This window comes from Lynx canadensis, chromosome X (assembly GCF_007474595.2).
Source record: "Lynx canadensis isolate LIC74 chromosome X, mLynCan4.pri.v2, whole genome shotgun sequence".
Classification (NCBI taxonomy): Eukaryota; Metazoa; Chordata; class Mammalia; order Carnivora; family Felidae; genus Lynx; species Lynx canadensis.
This window is the reverse complement of record NC_044321.2, coordinates 85,577,680-85,597,825: the sequence shown is the minus strand read 5'-3', so window position 1 is coordinate 85,597,825 and position 20,146 is coordinate 85,577,680. Positions and strand designations below refer to the sequence as shown.

General features: G+C 41.9%; 1 protein-coding gene across 1 annotated transcript; it reads right to left on the bottom strand.

Annotated features, from left to right (window-relative positions):
* Nucleotides 1-3,159: 3,159 nt before the first annotated feature.
* NCBP2L (nuclear cap binding protein subunit 2 like) lies at nucleotides 3,160-5,013 on the bottom strand. Its single transcript, XM_030306358.1, is given in 3 exon segments — nucleotides 3,160-3,587; nucleotides 3,590-3,670; nucleotides 3,673-5,013. Coding segments are annotated over 3 exon segments (513 nt in total). The 5' UTR covers nucleotides 3,836-5,013; the 3' UTR covers nucleotides 3,160-3,318.
* Between the last annotated feature and the right edge of the window lie 15,133 nt (nucleotides 5,014-20,146).

Genomic DNA, 20,146 nt, shown 5'->3' with positions numbered 1-20,146 from the left:
ACTCCAGGCTCTGAACTGTCAGCACAGAGCCCTATGCAAGGCTCAAACCCACCAACCGTAATACGATCATGACCTGAGCTGAAGTTGGATGCTTAACCGACTGAGCCACCCAGACGCTCCTATAGATGCCCTTGATCAGAGTGAGGAAGCTCTGTTCTATTCCTAGTTTTTGAGCATTTTTATCATGAAAAGGGTATTGAATTTTTTCAAAAGCTTTTTCTGTGCCTATTGAGATGATCATGTGACTTTTATCCTTTATTCTATTGATGTATTCAGCATGATTTTGAAGAACTTGGTGTATTGTAAAAACTACTGGAGGAGTCTTCTAGCCATACAGTATGAACGTTCCTTTACTTAACCAAAAGTATGCTTCACAAGACATTACTAAATGCTTTCCCTGAGCCTAGGAAAAGACATCTTGGGAGCAATACAAATGGGGCCACTAGGAGGAGGGGTTGAGAGATATGCCAAGATATTCCTCCAGAAACAGTATGTAATTAAAAACAAATTCTGGATCCCACGACTTTCAAAATCTCTTTTTCCATTTCAAGGAAGTTGTAAAAGGGAGATCATAAGATGTTGGTAAACTCCATTACTGTATGCAGAGTAAATTATGTTGGCCAGAAATCCATGTCAGATGCTCCTTTTTCTCCCATGAAGTCAAGATAAATATGGCTGGATGGTATTCGTGTTGAGCCTGAGTGATACTGGATATCAAGGCAGAAAGGACAACACATTCAAGAAGCTTGCTTGGGGGAGAGACAGCTCAAATACGATGTAGCCAGTGGGATAATTTCCAGAGAAAAAGGAACGTCAAAGAGAAGTTTGGACCTAATGGCCTGACTGAAGGTAAGCAAGGGCAAGAGACAATGGAGTACCCTGATGAAGGGCACCAGCTTTGACACAGAATCGTTTGCCTTGAACCCCAGCTCTGCCGCCTGCTAGTTGGTGACCTTACTTCTCCAGTCTTCAGTTTCCTCACTTATGTAACAGGCACAGGGTTGTTGTGAATAAATGGGACTGTGTTTTAAAGCCTCACCCAAAGTGCCCAGTGCATAATAGTCATTCTATAAAGAATTGACATTCCTTTTCCTCTCTTATTCAGGCAAGAATTTTGTTGACCAGAGAAGAGTACCTCAGGTCACAGGGTGAAGGAATCAGGAGTAAGAAAATGATTTTTACTAACTTTCCAGATGTAAGGTCATGAACCCCGGAGATAGATGCTTGAGCTCTCAAGGGAGAAACTTAAATCATTTACACAAGAATAGAATCAAGAAAAAGTATTTGGTATCATAGTGCTTTCAGCTGCCTGTTAACAAGCTGGCTTACACAATAAAATAATGTCTTATCTCACACAATAGGACATTGAGACACAGTGCGTGCTGCAAGATTAGTTGATTTCAGAAGCTGAATAATTTCTTGAAGGATGCAGTTTCTTTGGTCCCTCCTTTTACCGTTTAAAGTGTCCAGTTCTTCCTGGGGGTAGTTTCTGTTGTGATTATAAGGCTGCTTGTAGCAATCCTTCTATACATACTTATTCACACCCAGTGGGAATGACAGAGACAATCTCTCCTTCACGCATAAACTAAAAATGCTTCATTTCACTTTTACTGGGGTCCCCATTGATCATCGTCCACCCCTGAATTTATAAATAATGATCATCACAGGGTTTGTCAACCTCTGGTCGGCTTAAGCCGGGATTCCTAAACCAATCACCAGCAAGAGGGAGGGAATTGCGGCAACTAATTCACACTAATAATGGTGTCTAGGCCTTCTGGGCCCCAGAAGGAGGATGATCACTGCAGTGTGGAGCAGAACCCCCAGGCAACTGGCAATGGAAATGTAGTGTGAGGAACAAACTTTAGTGATTTTAAGCCACTAAAGTTTTTTAGATTGTTACTGCAGTATAACCTGACCTATGTCATGTAACAATAGAAAAAGTAAATAAAGTGTTGGGGTGCCTGGGTGGCTCAGTCGGTTAAGCGTCTGACTTCGGCTCAGGTCATAATCTCACGGTTCATGAGTTCAAGCCCCGCATCGGGCTCTGTGCTGACAGCTCAGAGCCTGGAGCCTGCTTCAGATTCTGTGTCTTCCTCTCTCTCTGCCCCTCCCCCGCTCATACTCTGTCTGTCTCTCTCTCATAAATAAACATTTAAAAAATTAAAAAAAATAAAAAGTAAATAAAGTGTAAACTATATTAAGAAGATGGAGAAAAGTTCAAATGTGAGTGTAAGTGAACTAAACACTCATCTATGAAAGCAAGAAGTCAATAGAAGATGTTTAAAATGAAAATAAATAGTATATATAGTCATGGTGTTTTAGAAATATGGAAGAAACTACCAGGAAAGAAATGACAACAACCAAAAAACTTGCTAAAAAAATTAAGGGCTCCTGGCTGGCTCAGTTGGTAGAGCATGCAACTCTTGATCCCATAGTTATGAGTTCGAGCCCCACATTGGGTGCAGAGGTTACTTAAAAACAAAATCTTTAAAAAAAAATTAAAAGTTATTGACCAGGGAATAGGCCTGGGATAGGAATAGGTGGAGAAAGAGGATTTTGTTTCATTATAAACTCTTCCATATTTTTCTTAAAATTTTTTTAACATTTATTTATTCTTGAGAGACAGAGAGATCACTAGCGGGAGAGGGGCAGAGAGAGAAGGAGACACAGAATCCGAAGGAGAGTCTAGGCTCTGAACTGTCAGCGCAGAGTCCGATGCAGGGCTTGAACCCACAAATCATGAGATCATGACCTGAGCTGAAGTCAGACACTCAACCGACTGAGCCATCCAGTCACCCCATTTATTCAACATTTACTGAGTGGCTCTACTGTGCAAAGTGCTGGGTATACAGAAATAAACTAGACACAGTTCTTGCCTTTTTCTTATGTTTTAAAGTAATGTGCTTTTATTCCTTTGATATATATTTGTTAATTTTCCATTTATTTGACTTTATTTGTCAAATATCTTTAAAAAAATCATTTCAGGCCCTGGAAACATGACTATAAAGTCCAACTGAAGTCTTCCTGAAATGGAGGTTTGGTTGACTTGGATCTTACATACCTCATTTATTCCTAAAGAACACTTCACTTTTGACCACCAGATGGACAAATTGGTAATCTGAGAGCCAGCTTCAAAATTAAGACAAGAACAAGAGAATGTTTTGGTTTGTGCCATTTAATAACATTTCAGAGAGAAAAAATACATCAAAAGGGTCTCTGCTCAGCAAGTAATTTAAACTTGTTACAAAATGGGTTATGTGCTGACCTGGTGGTGCTCCTTAATAGACTTTTCTAGGGGCCAGAGCTGCAGGTTTGTCATTAGTGGATTTCTCTCCTGTCATAAGCTTCTCTAAAGCCTCCTCTACCAGCATTAAAATCTTCATGAAACTCATCTCTTACCTGGCCCCCACGTCGGGGATGGCCATACTGTCTGCCCTCTCTAAAGCCTAGATCCCAATCTGTGCGGATAATACGATCATCTAGGCGGGTCCCGTTTAGGCACCACATGGCATTTTCAGCCTCAAATCTGTTATGGTATTCTACAAAACAGAAACCACATGCCATTTTCTTAATTTTATCCAGGCCATAAACATATTCTTGACATCACCACATCTACTAAAGAGCTCATATATTTGCTCTTCCGTAGTATAAAAGGAAAGATCCCCACATAAAGTGTGAAGCTTTCTTTCAGTAATTTCTCCTGCTCATCATTATTGCCACCGAACTGCTGGTCCCGGTACTCGCTCAGCTCCAAGGAGGGATCGCTGCACAGAAGTCTCAGGTTATTGGACATGGTGCCTAATGGGCGCCGTGAGGGCAGTGGCTTGTGGTCCATCTTGGCAGCAGTGACACCGCTAACAAAACCCTAAATTAAATTGTTAAAAAAGTAAAGTTACAAGGAAGGAAGCAGAAACACAAACCTGGTATATTTAAGAGGTTTGTGCCCTGACGCATAGATACCTCAGCTCTTGACTATGAGGATCATGTCAAGGCAAACTTAAAATAGAAAGTTCCAGGCCCCAGGAGCAAGGTCATAAAATGCAACTTTGCAAGTCTTCTTTAAAGGGATGTTATGGTGCCTTTGATTAACTCAGATCTTACATACCTAATCTATTACCAAAGAACAATTTAATAACAATGCTATGGAAAAATATGGCACAAAACGGTAAAACAGACCAAAGTTTCATGGAGAATGAGCACTACTATCATTCGTGATCAAGGACTAGACATCAGGTAAATCATATATATAATCTGGGCCAAAGCACAAATACAATTGTAATATAACCTGTCATAGTTTAAAATAACACATTTATGATTCAAGTCTATAATATGGAAATCAATATATGGTATTGTTAGGTTAGACAAAAGTCTCTCTATCTCTCTCTCTCTCTCTCTCTATCTATATACACTATCAAGTATACATGTAGCTCTATAAAAATGAAAACATTCTGGCATCATAAATTTGACCTAAATTAAGATTAGATTTTATTAGCAATAATTCCACTTTTCATCTTAGACTAGTCCATCTATTTCAAAAACTTCCCCAGAGAATTTTAACTAATGCCCTTTTCCGCCTTTACTAAATTTTCCTACCCCAGTCAGAGGCATTAAGAATGATTCAATCGGTTTTAGCTACACTTTCCAAAAATAGCCATTAGCTCCACACCCCCCCCCATTTTGCAACAGTTCCCAAATTTTAATGCGCAAGAAATACCTGCACTACTAGATGGAAATGTAGATTCTTGCAGCCCAACCTTCAGAGATTCTGACTTGGTAGATCTATTATCAATAATCACGCCTCAGATAAATGTCATTGTCTATGATATTGATACCGCCACAAAGCTCTGAGTAGATCCAGAGCAAGATCCAGGAACTGACATTTAACATCTAAACTGCACCCCTCCAGATGCAAGTAGTGCAAGGACCACACTTGGAGGAACTCTGCTGAGGAAATGCTTTCTCTTAAACACTTAATGAACACTCTTTATTTGCCATGCACTATGCTAGGTACTATGAATACAACAATGAAAAAGACATGGTGAACTTACAATTTTCAGAAATTATTGTACCCCCAGCACTAAGCATGAGCAACGATCTGCACACACAGTAGACATGCAATAAATATCTGTCAAACGAACAAACTTGTAAGTTCAAAATTGAGTGATGAAGCCAGACAAGTAAACAAGAAAATACAATATGGTGTGATCAACACTGTTGTAGAAATATATAAAGGCGAAAGGGAGAAGGGAACTAACATTTCCTGGGGATCTGCTCTGTGATGGTCACCTTGTGCACTTCCTACTACGTCACAGAGGAGAAGCAGTTACCCAGCGTGGGGGCATCAGAGAAGGCTTCCAGAGGGGGGGGAGCTGCATATGCACTGACTCTCAACAGACAAGGAGGGTGAGTGTGTGTGTGTGTGTGTGTGTGTGTGTGTGTGTGTTTGGAAGGAGGATGTAGAAATTTCGGGAATGAACCAGACAGAGAAAACATGTGCAAGGGCAGAACACAGTCAAAGAAAAATAAAATCGAAAACTGAAATAGAAGCCTAAATAAAAACCAGGTGCAAACGACAGTGCTGTACAATTCAAAACAATGAAAATGGCGGGCCCTGCCTATTTAGATGTCATTTGAAGAGCATTGGGAAGCCCACTGCCCAAAAACCATCTTCCTGACAGCCTCTCAATGATGTCTGAAAGTCTGCAGCTAGAAACTCATTACTTTGAGTCATTGACAAATTGCGCTGTTAAAAACAAATATCCCTCCCAGGCTTCATTTTTTTTTTTTAATCTGGTTACTAGATTGGCAGATCAGAGAATGTGATAGCTATAGCGGGTTGCATTTTATCCAGGCATTGGACAAAGTTTCCCATAATTTTCTTGTAGATGAGATGGCAAAATATAGGCTGGGTGCTCCAGGTGTTTGTTGGGATGAGTCTGTAACTAGTTGAGTAAACTAATGGCTTGGTGTCAGACCAAAACGGAAGTTCTAGCAGGGAGCCAAAAGGCTCTATTCTTGGTTATGTCTTGTTCAGCTCATTTATAATTTTCGCTTCCTACAAACAAGAGCTTTTAAAACGGTCAAAACTGCCTGAGATGGAAGGGACTGCCTTGGTGAGCAGTGAGCACTAGGCACCAAGAGCTTCAAGCCAACGTTGAAGAACCCCTTGCAGAATGGTCAGGCAGTGGGGAGGCCCCTTTCTGTCAGTGTAGTGTTATGAATCAATTTTGAAGTCAAATTGATTTTTGAAGTCAAAATTTTGAAGTCAAAAGACCTCAGTTCAAATCCCAGCTTCACCACTTACTAGAAATGTAACCTTGGGCAAAGTGCTTAACCATACTAATGTAAATTTCCACATCTGTAAACTGGGGATCAAAATATCTACCTCTCAGCAAATGCTGTGACAGTGTCAAGTGTAAAAAGCACCTGGCATAATGCTTAACACATTGTAGGTGTTCAATAAACAGCATGTGTTGGACAAAGTATTCCATTCTGTAATTCAGTGACCCAGAATAAGACATATAAATACCAATCAAATCTTCCAATGATTCAAGGTAGGAGGGATTTTGAATGGATCTGGGCAGCCTTGGATGATGCTAAATCCAAACTGACAAGGTGATGGATAATACTTAATATATGTAAATTATTACTTTTAGATTCAACACAAGGCAAAAGAACAAAGTGAGGGAGATTTGGAAAGACACAGGCTTGGGAGCCCTGTTTTACAATTGGGGCATCCCGTATTTCATTTCTTCATTCATTTTTTCTTTGGCTTGATAAACATTTATGGAGCTCCATGCCAGATTCTTGGGAAATAACCACAGACAGCTTCTGCCCTCAAGGAGCTCGCAGTCTGGAGAGACAGATGACGTAAAAGATCAATTACAACAAATGTGATTATTTCACTTACATGAGCATGTACTAGACCCAGAAGTAACACAAAGAAAGGAGGTAAAATCACAGAAGGGAAAGGATGAGAAGGAGACCACTTTCTAGAAGATAGGATCCCTAAGTCTCCTTAAAAAAAGGATCACATTGTATTTATGTTTCAAGTGGCCAATTCACATTTCTGGTGCAAAATAGGAAATGTAGAAAAGAATGAGAAACGGGAGGGAGTCTGAAGTTGGCCTCCTACCCCTTTGCCCCAGCCACCCACTTCTCTGCAGAGGCAAATTACTGTTAGTTTCTTGTGTAACTATCTTGACACACTCCAAGCTCAATTTTGAAACTTGAATAAGTTTGTCTGGAAGACAAGGGGTCATTCTCGGCAGAACCGTATGTACAAAGGCATGAAAGCTTAATGGGGTGTTCAGTTTGGTATTATTTGGGTAGGAGGACAAGGAAAATATTATAGGAGATAAGACTGGAAGGGTAGGCAGGGCCAGGTTATGAAAGGCTTTATAAAGGCATATAAAGCAGCTTGGACACTACCAGTAAATAGTGGGGAGTCATGCTAAGGCCTGAAGCAGAGGAATGATGTGATCTGATTTGCATTACAGAAAACCAATTCTAGCACCAATATGGAGAGCAGATTAGATGGGGAATAGGCCAGGGAGCCTGGGTGGTTCAGTTTGTTAAGCCTCTGACTCTTGATCTCAGCTCAGGTTATGATCTCATGGTTCGTGAGTTCGAGCCCCACATCAGGCTCTGTGCTGATGGTGCAGAGCCGCTTGGGATTCTGTCTCTCCTCTTTGCCCCTCCCCCACTTGTGTTTTCTCTCTTTCTCAAAATAAATAAATAAACATTAAAAATGTTTAAAAAATAAAGGGGAGTAGGTCAAGAGGCAGGAGACCAGTTGAGAAGCTATTTAAATAGCTTAAAGAAAGGTGATGGAGAGTCTGGACTAGTACACTGTAGTAACATAAAGAAAAGACACACCAGATACTTAGAAGATAGACTTTAACAACTCTTGGCAACTGGTTGAATGAAGAGTCTTGGGTGACTCCTAAGTTTCAGGTCGGGACAACTGTGTGGATAAGAGTCTGCATCACCAAAATGGTGGTAGTGGGATGGATGGGGGGGAGGCAGATGTGAGTAAGGAAGATGAATTTGTGACATACTGAGCTTAGTTTTGAGGTACCTGTGGAACATACCATGTCCTATATGTTTAGTCACAATTGAATATTCAGGTTTGGAGCTCAGGAGAGAGATCTGAGGCTATAAATATAGATCAGGGAGTGAACAGCAAAGTAGGTAAAACCATGGGGATGGATAAGATGACCCAAGGAAAGGTATAGAATGAGAAGAATCCTGGGAAAGAGCAGCATTGAAGGGGTGGCAGAGGAAGAGTCCAGAAAGGAAAACAGGAAGGAATAACCAAGAGGAACGAGGAGAGTCAGGAGAGGAACAGCATGACCAGAGCCAAAGTGTAGGCACTTTCAAGAGAGGCATGAGGACGGAAGTGGAGTGAGAGCAATCATTTATGTTAAATGCAGCAGAGAGAGCTCCAGGAAAATAAAGACTTAAAATTGTTTGCTGGGTTTGGCAATCGGGATGTCATTGGTTTCCTCAACAAGAGCAGTAAGAGTGGTGTTCTGGGGTCAGAAAAGCCAGACTGTGGGGGAAAGGGCAGGGCTGAGTTTGGAATGGAAGGTGAGGAAATGGAGACACCAAGTGTAGACTGCTGTGTTTGCAAAGCTTCCGTGATCACGGAAGGAAAGAAATAGGGTGAGCACCAGTTGGGAACAGAGTTGAAGAAGAATTTTGCTTGTTTTTTTTTCCTTTGAATGTGAGAAAGTTAAGCATATCTAAATGCCAATGGGAAGCAGCCAGTAAAAAGAGAAAGAGTGGTTGAGGATACAGATGAGAAAAGGGATAACCAATGGAGAAAAGTCTCCAAGGAGATGGGAGAGAACGGGCTCTGAAGCATAAATACATGGCTTAGCCTTGAACTGGACAAGCTAGGCCTATTCCCGCAAGGCAAAAAAAAAAAAAAGTAGAAAGAAAAGAAAGAAAAAAGAGAAGGAGATTAGGATGTGTAGGGAAGCAACTATATGGCAGGGTGGGGTCAGGGCAGGAAAATAAAAGTGAGCATCTGATGGCTTTGATTTGCATAATGAAATAAGTGGTGAGGTCCTCTGCTGAAAACAAAGTAGATCATGGGAATTGGTTGGTGAAGTGGATTGGAGGTGAAAATGATTGAAAGGATGAAGCTTGGGGGCACCTGGCTGGCTCAGTCCGTAGAGCATGCAGCTCTTGATCTTGGGATTGTGGGTTTGAGCCCCACATTGGGTGTAGAGATTGCTTAAATAAGTAAACTTTAAAAAACAAAAAAGGAAGAAAGGATGAAGCTTTAGATGAGTCATTAAAGTCACTCAGGATGGTAACCAGAGTTGGGGAGACAATAAGTGAGGTGCTGAGGTCGTCAATAAGTGAGAGACCTGGAGGGTGGTAGACAACAGGAAGAAGTATTGGAAGAGGTTAGCTGTATGCCGTCTCCTGGCCCGATGGGGTAAGAGAGAACAGAGACCCTCTACCACTGAACCTTTGGAGAGGTTGCTTAGTAGATGTTAGGTACTGTATCTGACCCAAGGTAGATGCTCAATATATGTGAAGAGATGACTTTTTTTAATGTTTATTTATTTTTGAGAGAGAGAGAGAGAGAGAGAGAGAGGCAGAGTGCGAGTGTGGGAAGTGGCAGAGAGAGAGGAGACACAGAATCTGAAGCAGGCTCCAGGCTCCAAACTGTCAGCACAGGGCCTGATGTGGGGCTCAAACTCATGAACTGCGAGGTCGTGACCTGAGCTGAAGTCAGATGCTTAATGCACTGAGCCACCCAGGTGCCCCAAGATGACTTTTTTTTGAAGCCAACATAATCGTAAAATTGTATTAGAAGGTCACAGGAAGGAACGGTCCAAATGTACTCAGCACCAATGAGTATGGAGCAGTATATCCATTTCTAGGTGCCTTATTTTAAGGTGCATCTAGATAGGGGTCAAGAAACTACTGAGGACTGATTAGGAACTGGGCTAAGAGATGGTTAAAAGAAAATATGACAGCCGTCATGAAACATTTGAAGGATTCTTTCTGCTCCATATGGTAAAAGTAAAATTAATGGATAGAAGTTACAAAGGAAAGATTGCAAGTCCTTTTCAGTACAGCTTTTCATTTATCCAATCATGAAATGTGAACTTATCTAGTGTACTCAAGTGGAGGCTGGACAAACACTACCTAAAAGGGGAATTAGAAAGGACACACAGAGAGAGAAGATGGAAAAGCAATCCAGTCATTGTGCACCACCAATCATCAAGTTGATTTGTAGACACTGTGAAAGACTATTTCCAACTTTAAAAAGGAGAGCTTGGCTAGAACAGAAGGCCCTCCCTGACTTTTGCTATGGGGGAAGAATGAGTCAGAGACTCTAAAAATAGAAGAAAAATTTGAAGAATGGCTCAAAAGGATCATGATCAAAATCCTGGGGGGAGGGAAGAGAGACAGTGGCAAGGTAGGGCAAATAAGCTTCCAGGAAAAAAATTTTACTGGCCTTTTGGAATTGGCAGGAAGACTCTGTGAAGAACCTTTCCAGTGGCTGCCTTAGACTAATGCTTGGTATTATTTCAACTCTGCCAAAGAAATAAGCCAGGTTGTTTCTGGCTGCAAATGAAGGCAGCAGCTCTGAGAAAGGAAATTAGAAAGAACTGGGACAGTAGTATTACACGCTTTACCTTTATAAAGCCTGTTCCTAGTGGTAGAAAGATAGCTGGGAGCAGCTGTTGAGACCTGGAACCCCATGGCCAGAGATCTAGCCGGTGCCAAGAGAAACTAATGCCTGATTAAGGCTGCTTAGAGCTCAGAGTGGCAGAAGATGCTCATATGTCTTTAACACCTGGATTTAAAAGAGCAGGTGGGCATAAGCTGAAACAGACAGGCAGACCCGAAGCAGAGACAGTGGCCTGGAACAGCCTACAGGAGAAAAGAGAATAATAAAGTGACTGTTCAGTGTACAAGCTGATCCTGATTAAATTAAGAACGGGGTAATGGGGCACCTGGCTGGCTTAGTCAGTGAAGTGATGGACTTAGGCTCAGGTCATGCTCTCATGTTTTGTGAGTTCAAGCCCCGCGTCCAGCTCTGTGCTGACAGCTCAGAGCCTGAAGCCTGCTTCAGATTCTCTCTCTCTCTCTCTCTCTCTCTCTCTCTCTCTCCACCCCCCTCAAAAATAAATAAACATTGAAAAAATTTAAGAACGGGATGTTAATGATGTCTGGTTTTTTTTTATCATTTACGCTATACGGCCTTGCTATTCAAAGTGTTGCCCTGGACCAACAGGAGCAGGGGCACCCAGGAGCCTGTTAGGAAAGCAGGAATCTCAGGCCCCTCCCCAGACCTGCTGAAGAATAATCTTCACTGCTGGCATCAGGTGATTTATATGCACAGTACAGTTTGAGAAGCACTTCTGTATCTGGGGTTCTTCATTGAGCTTCTCCCTAGCTAAAACCTTTCCCTTCCTCCATCCTTTCCTCCCTCCCTTCACCTCTCTTGACTTCTTCGTTCTTCGTTTCCTATATGAGCTAACAAACAACTCTAATCATGGCTGATAGCCCTAGGAGTAATGCTCATAACGTACCTCCTGACAAGGGAAAGAAAAGGGTGGCTGGGTACACACCGTAAAAGCATGGGGTTGGGGAATGGGAAACCACTGGCTTTCTTTTCAATTGTACCTAATAACCTTCGTCAAGTTCACTGACCTTTCTGAAACCCAGTCTCCTGGTCTGTAAAATAAAGGTCATTATAGTATTTACTTTAGAGTGCTATTGTGAGGATCAAATTAGGAGCAGGTGTGTGAATTGTCACACAGTAGGAGCCCAGTATATGGTAGTTATGATTACTGAAAGCCATCAGTTTTGTTTTTTTTAATAGGCTCCACCTCCAACATGGGGCTCGAACTCAGGATCTTGAGAACAAGAGTTGAATGCTCCCCCAACTGAGCCAGCCAGCCACACCTGAAAGCCATCAGTTTTTTAAAAATGTTTATTTATTTATTTTGAGAGAGAGAGGGCACACAAGTGAGGGAAGGACAGAGAGAGAGAGAGAGAGAGAGAGAGAATCCCAAGCAGGCTCTGTGCCACCATGTGGGGCTTGAACTCATGAACTGTGAGACCTGAGCCAAAACCAAGACTGACTCATCCAGGCACCCTGAAAGCCATCAGTTTTGAAGTGAAATTAGAAATAATAAAGAACTAGTGTTGTGACCCTCTGCAACCTTGCAAAGTCGTCAAAAGTCCCCTAGAGAGCCTCCATGAAAGCTTCATCTACCTCATCCAATTCAACTTCCTTGACTCCAGCTCCAGCCAGCAATAAGGCTAAAGCATTTCTTATTCCCTTGGATTCTCTTCCTGTTTTAGCTGGATGACCAAGATTTTCTAACTTTTCCTTGAAAATGGCCCACATTTTTTTTTAAATTTTAATGTTTTTTTAATTTACTTTTGAGAGAGAGACAGACAGACAGAGAGACAGAGTGTGAGCAGGGGAGGGGGAAAGAGAGAGGGAGACAGAGGATCTGAAGCAGGCTTCAGGCTCTGTGCTGTCAGAGTGGGCTGGTCTGAAACTGTAAGTAATATTAGTTATAATATAACTAATATATATAATAATAACTAATAATATATATTATATATATTATATATTAATATATTATATAATATTATATATTATATATATTATATTATATAATATACAATATATATATTATACACACTTCTAATATATATAGTGGGATGGCATATATATAAATATATATATATATATAATGGGCTGGTCTGAAACTGTAACTAATATTTATAACTTTTTTTTCTTTTTTCTTCTATAGAAAAATGCATGTCTCCTTCCAAACAACCGACTTCAGAATGAACTTTGAGATCTTAGCCTATGTACGAGTTGGAGGCTGCCTTTATGTCCACATATGGAGTGGTGACAAAGGACTAGATAAACCAGGTCCAGAATTCCAGAGGTGGCTGAAACGTAAATGAAAATGGCCCAAGGAGTGGAAAGTAGGGCTAAGAGATCAATCTGAGTGCACAGTATCAAGATTCAGAAAGCTAATACAGGAAGTGACATACACATTGGGAAGGATATTAAAAACCAGCAGCAACAACAACACAAACCATTTTTCTGCTATATTAGGTCAGGGGTCCCTAATCAGTAGCTTGGGATCTACAAGCAACATGGAAGTCTTACAAGTTATCTCTTCAAGGTAGTCACTGTCCTCCTGCCCTGCTCTCTGTAATGTGCCTGGGTTAGCAGCTCAGAGGGGAAGACAGAAAACAGTGTCCCTGCCCCCCAACCCTCCTCACTCCCACACCCTGATGGGCAGCCCCTAGGTTCATTCAGCTTCCTTCTACCCTTAACCTCCCTCTTGCCAGAGGAGATCAAAGCTTCAGGAAAGTTCAGCACAGTTTTTCCTTACAAAAAGGCAGAGGACTCCTGTATTGGGTGAACGGAGATGACTCCCGAAAACAGGATCATCAGGATGGAGGGGTGGAAAGCTAGTTCACAAAGGACCATGGAAAAAACAAAGGTCTTCTGTGCCTTCTTACTGAAGTCTTTAGTAAGAAGATTGATTATATTCAGGGCACTCTGGGTTAATAGGGTGGCAATCTCTAGCAATCTCTGATACCCACCATTTACAAATGCCCATTAGAGCGGCACCTGTGTGGCTCAGTTGGTTAAGCTGACTCTTGGTTTCAGCTCAGGTCATGATCTCATGGTTTGTGGGTTCAAGCCCCGCATCAGTCTCTGCACTGGTGGAGCAGAGCTTGCTTGGGATTCTCGCTCTCTCCTTCTCTCTCTGCTCCTCCTTCACTTGTTCTCTCTCTCTCTCTCTCTCCCTCTCTCCGTCTCAAAATAAATAAACATTACAAATTCCCATTAGAATACCCGCAAAGCTCTGCAAAAACCCTAAGAGTTGCACTAACTAGGGACCCTGGGAAAAAGTGACCGCCAGCTGCTGGTGAGGAAGGAGTTGCTCTTGGCTTTTGTGGGGAGATGTGGTTGGACTGAGGAGCACACTTGCAGCCTATGTACACTCTACCTTCTGGTCCAGAATAATGAAAGTGCCCCTAAAAGATGGGGAAAGCTTTTGATTCACTTCTACCATCTGTCTTCAGCAATACAGGAGCTGTACTAATCAGAAACCCAGAAACTATCTCTTTAGTATACAAAAAATATTTTCTAAGGCAAACCAGGGGTCTGCTCCACTTCTACCATCAAGCTCCAATAGGTTCTGTATGCTTTTGGAGATTACAACAGGAGCACACCACGTGGCTGGTGATAGTGGCAGTGGTGGTTAGCCAGTGGTTGTTGTGAGGAAAAGAGCTCCGAACATAAGCATACTTGGAGACATCATAGCTTAATGTAACAGAACAGGGGCACCTGGGTGGCTCAGTCGGTTAAGCATCCAACTTCAGCTCAGGTTATGATCTCACAGTGGTTCCTGGGTTCAGGCCCCACATCGGGCTCTGTGCTGACAGCTCAGAGCCTGGAGCCTGCTTCAGATTCTGTCTTGCTCTCCCTCTGCCCCTCCTCCACTCGAGCTCTGTCTGTCCCTCTCTCAAAAACAAAATATTTTTAAATTTTTAAATCAAAAAATAAAGAAAAGGAAATAATGTAACAGGACAAACTCCAGAGTCAAACAACAGAAGATCAGAGACAGAAGATTCCATCTCAATCCAGTAGAATCCCAAAATAATAAAACCACTACCAACAAACAACGCTATAAACTGCCGCCATGTACCGTGTACATATTAGATGCCAGGCACTATCTTTAGTACTTTACATGCATTATCTCAATTACTCCTCATAGCGAACACAAGTTGCCATTCAAATCTGTTTGAAAGGGTCAGGTAATAATAAGGTCTAGCTCTTACTATGTGCTAGCCACTAAGTGTTTTATATCCACCATCGCATTATGCAAATGCTTACTAGGCACTAGAAAATGGGCTCAGCCCTTGCAATGCATCTTTAAGTCTCAATCCAGACATCACCTCTTCTGGGAAGCCACTCTTCCTCTCTCTCTCTCTCTCTCTCTTTCTCTCACGAGACCTTGAGCTCCAGAAGACAATGCGCTGTGGATATTAGGATGTGATAACATATGACCACCATGACACAGTTCTGCAAAGAGGGAGGCTAAGTAAGATAAAAGTTGCTCTTGGCTGGCAGAATTGTGAGTGAATTTGGAGGCTTCTTCACACCATCTCACACCAGCTGTTTTCTAAAATAACCTTGTATTGGGGCACCTGGGTGGCTCAGTTGGTTAAGTGTCTGACTCTTTTTATTTATCTATTTTTGAGAGAGAGAGAGAGAGAGAGAGAGAGAGAGCGAGCACAAGCAGGGGAGGAGCAGAGAGAGAGGGAGACAGAGGATCCAGAAGTGAGCTCTGCGTTCATAGCAGGGAGCCTGATGCAGATTCCAGCTCATGAACCGTGAGATCATGACCTGAGCCAAAGTCAGATGCTTAACCAGACGCTCATGTCAACTCTTGATTTTGGCTCAGGTCATGATCTCATGGTTTGTGAGTTTGAGCCCCGTATCAGGGCTGTGCTGACAGTGGGGAGCCTGCTTGGGATTCTCTCTCTCTCTCTCTCTCTCTCTCTCTCTCTCTCTCTCCCTTTCTCTCTGCCCCTCCCCTGCTTGTGCATGCTTTCTCTCTCTCTCTCTCTCTCAAAATGAATAAACTTTAAAAAAAGATTTTAAATTACAAAAAATAATCTTGTGTTACTTTATAATAAAATTATTTAATTTATATAGTAAAACATACTAATTTTTTGGCACATGATAAAACTAGAAAGTCCCTTGCCTTTACTCCTTTCACCCTCCCTAACCCCACCCCTTCGTTAGAAGTAACCACTGTCAGTACTCCATCTAAAATTCTTCTATAGGGGGGATATATTTTAATTCCACCAAGAGAAATATATGTCAAATCTGAGTAAAGCAAATCCAAGTTGTAATAGAGGGATAGAAAACCAAACTATAGTAAAACCAGTGTTTAAAGAATACCTAAAGGGGTGCCTGGGTGGCGCAGTCGGTTAAGCGTCCGACTTCAGCCAGGTCACGATCTCGCGGTCCGTGAGTTCGAGCCCCGCGTCGGGCTCTGGGCTGATGGCTCAGAGCCTGGAGCCTGTTTCCGATTCTGTGTCTCCCTCTCTCTCTGCCCCTCCCCCGTTCATGCTCTGTCTCTCTCTGTCCCAAAAATAAATAAACGTTGAAAAAAAAAAAAGAACACCTAAAAAAACTACAGATTCTTTGAGTACCACGGCCTTATATTACTACTACTACTACTACTACTACTACTACTATTTTTAAAAAATTATTAAGGGGCACCTGAGTGGTTCAGTTGGTTAAGCATCCGATTTCGGCTCAGGTCATGATCTCGAGGTTTGTGGGTTCAAGCAGGGCTTGAGCCTGCTTCGGATTCTGTGTCTCCCTCTCTCTCTGCCCCTCCCCCACTCACTGTCTGTCTCTCTTTCTCTCAACAATAAATAAAACTGTTAAAATTTTTTAATTATTAAAATGGTAACCATTTCTTGAGCTCTATGTAAAGTGGCCCTCAAATGAGATCAAGACACCTGACACAAGTGCCCATTCACACACCCCTCTATACAAATCCTCCTTGCTCGTATATCTCCATATTCCAACATCGCCCACACACATCCAATATCCACAGGCAAAGCTCCACGTAGAAGTAAATACACAATCACAGACACAAATATCCTACATATATAGGATCTTATTTTTGTTTCCTTATTAATGCTGTCCCTTTCAAATCAGTTCTTAGTTCATGTTCTCTTAACACTTGCTTATAAATTTGCACCTTGTTCTTTTTGTGTATAAAAAAACTAAAAGGAAGAAGGATGGGACATTGAATTCATCGGGTCCAGCTCCCTATCTGCAGAGGTGTCTATTTGAGACCTAACTATTTAACTTTTACCTGATGATCCTTAAGGACTCTTGAAAATGTCCCCCATGGGCTCATCTCCATATTCTATTTCTTCTTGGTCAAACAACAAATATTTATTGAGCACCAACCATGACCAAGCACTGTGCTAAGAAAGTTTGTAGTTGGGAACATAATAGTTCCTCAACCTGCCTGCCTATAAGAATCACCTAGGGACCTATTAAAATGATAAATCTCTGTTCCCTACCACAAACCTACTGAATCTGAATCTTTGTGGCTGGAGTCTGTAATGGGCTATATTGTCCACCCCCCCCATCCAATATGTTGAAATCCTAACCCCCAGTACCTCAGAATGTGACTGTATTTGGAGATGGGGGTCTTTAAAGAGGTAATTAAGTTAAAAGGGTTAATGAGGTCATTAAGGTGAATCCTAATCCAATATGACAGATGTCCTTATAAGACAAGGAAATGTGGACAGACGTATACAGAGGAAAGACCATGCGAAGACACAGGGAGAAGATGGCCATGTAGAAGGCAAGGAGAGAGGCCTCAGTGAAAACCAACCCTTACAACACCTTGATCTCAGACTTCTAGCTTCCAGAACTGTGAGAAAATACATTTGTCATTCTCTTCCACTTGTCAGCTGTGTAACCTTGGAAAATTAATTCCATCTCTTTCAGAGCCATAAAACAAGGCTACCTCATAAGCTTACTATGAGGGATAAATGAAAAGTTGTTGTAAAGATCCAGAACAGTAGCTTGCATGTAGTAAAGGCTCATTCATGTTAACTATTGTTTTAATATTATAAATGGTTGGTCTAGAACAAAGATTCTTAAAAATTCAGAGGATAAATAAATGTCAATGGAAAAATGTCTTTATTTTCCCCAACCTCTAACTGAAATTTAGATTTCCTTTCATTACAAATAGAAAGAACAGATCACAGTAGGATTAGCAGTACCCGTGACTTCATCACTGGTGGAAATCAGTATTTTGTCACATTACTGTTATTACAGGTGTCTTTAAATACTTTTACACTCATCATTACTTTGAAGTTATCATAGCTGCATCTAGATCTTGTTATTTACTACATTAATAACAAGCACTTATATAACTATATCACAACCTTCTATTTTTAATCTTTTGATAACAACATAACAATATAATTGATTTCCTTTGTAATTCTACATATTTCATCTTATGTATCTGAAAACATTGTTCTAAACTTCACTATACTTTCAAAGGGGTCCTTGGCACAAATAAGATCCCCTGATCCAGGTTTTAAATCCTTGCCAGGCTATAATAATCTACAAATCTGTGATGGACAATTGAGAAAAGTTTCTGGAAGGATAATCTACTTTCCCCAGTTAAGAAATGTTAACAAAATTGAATTTCAATGGTAGGGAAAAGGGATTGCCTGAAGATCACTGTTTGTGTGCCTTACCTGAACATAGCTGAAGTGTAAGGGCTTAGAGGGCAGCTACCTATTCTTTTTTTTTTTTTCAACGTTTATTTATTTTTGGGACAGAGAGAGACAGAGCATGAACAGGGGAGGGGCAGAGAGAGAGGGAGACACAGAATCGGAAGCAGGCTCCAGGCTCCGAGCCATCAGCCCAGAGCCTGACGCGGGGCTCGAACTCACGGACCGCGAGATCGTGACCTGGCTGAAGTCGGACGTTTAACCGACTGCGCCACCCAGGCGCCCCCAGCTACCTATTCTTTAGATAGACCAGATAATCTCTCTGTGCCTCAGTTTTCCCATCTCTTAAGTGAGGATGATGGTAGGAGCTAATTCGCAGGATTGTGGTGATAAATTAAACTGGATGGTGCCATGTAAAGCACTTAGAACGGTGCCTGACACATGGTAGGTGATCCAAAACTCAGATATTCTAGTATGAATTATTATACCAGATTTGCCAATTTCCTTACAAATAAAAATCTTTTAATATATTAGTAAATCGTTGATTGCACCTTTTTATTTTGAGTGTGTGATCTTCTTTAAACAGCCGTTATGCTTTATAAATGTTTGATAAACCCATCATTAAAAAGTCACCTAATTGTTGGGGTGCCTGGGTGGCTCAGTCGGTTAAGCGTCCAACTATGGATTTCAGCTCAGCTCAGGTTTGTGAGTTCGAGCCCCGTCCGCCTCAGGCTCTGCGCTGACAGTGCGGAGCCTGCTTGGGATTCTCTCTCTCTCCCTCTCTCTGTCCCTCCCCCACTCTTTCTCTCTCTCCATCAAAATGAATAAACTTTACAAAAAAGTCACCTAATTGTTAAAGGCACAAGCTTCCAGGTCTGAAAGCTCTGGGTTCAAATTCAAATGCCTAACTTACTACTTATGTAACCTGAGAGCTTCTTTAACTTCCCTAAACCCATTTCATCACTGGAACTACAATACCTATTTCACAGGGTTGTTGTGAGGATTATATGCGATAATATATGTAAAGTGCTTGGCACATAGCAGGGACTTAATAAATGGTATCTATCCTTTTTCTTTATTTTATTTTATTTTATTTTATTTTATTTTATTTTATTTTAGAGAGAGAGCATGAGAGGAGTGGGGAGGGGCAGAGGGAGGAAGGGAGAGAGAGAGAGAGAGAATCTGCTCAGCATGGAGCCCAACTTGGGGCTTGACCCCACAACCTCTGGGATCATGACTGGAGCTGAAATTGAGAGCTGGATGCTCAACCGACTGAGTCACGCATGAGCCCCTATCCTTTTTCTTAACAGTTTCCAAATGCACAGCAGACTTGTGTGTCGAGATCCCCTTCATGTTTCACACAAGCCCCTCTAAGACCTGGTCCCTCATCCTTTTCCAGCCTCGACTCACACTATTCCATCTCTCATCTTGTTCTCCCACAACACCGACCTGCTTTGTAATCCCCCCCACCCGGGCCCCAGCATACACTTTGTCCTCACCACCAGGTCTCTGTTCTCTACTCTCTCCACCTAGATTGCCCTTCCTCCTTCCAGAGCTGACATCTTCTCCAAACTCCACAGCACCTGCTCCCACCACACACCAGGCCTCCCTCATCACCGCTCATTTGTACTGCTTTTGTCTCTTGACGTATCTGGTTTGTTGGCTAGACCATACCTTCTTTGAGGGCCTGAGCTGTGTCTCATTTACCTCTGAATCTCCACTAACACCATACTTGGCACAGGGCAAGTGCAGAATAAGTGACTCTTGAATGACCCCATCTGAGAAGGAGATGCCCCTTATACTCGCTTTCTGCTCCACCCAGAGAGCCACCAGCTCTGCCTTG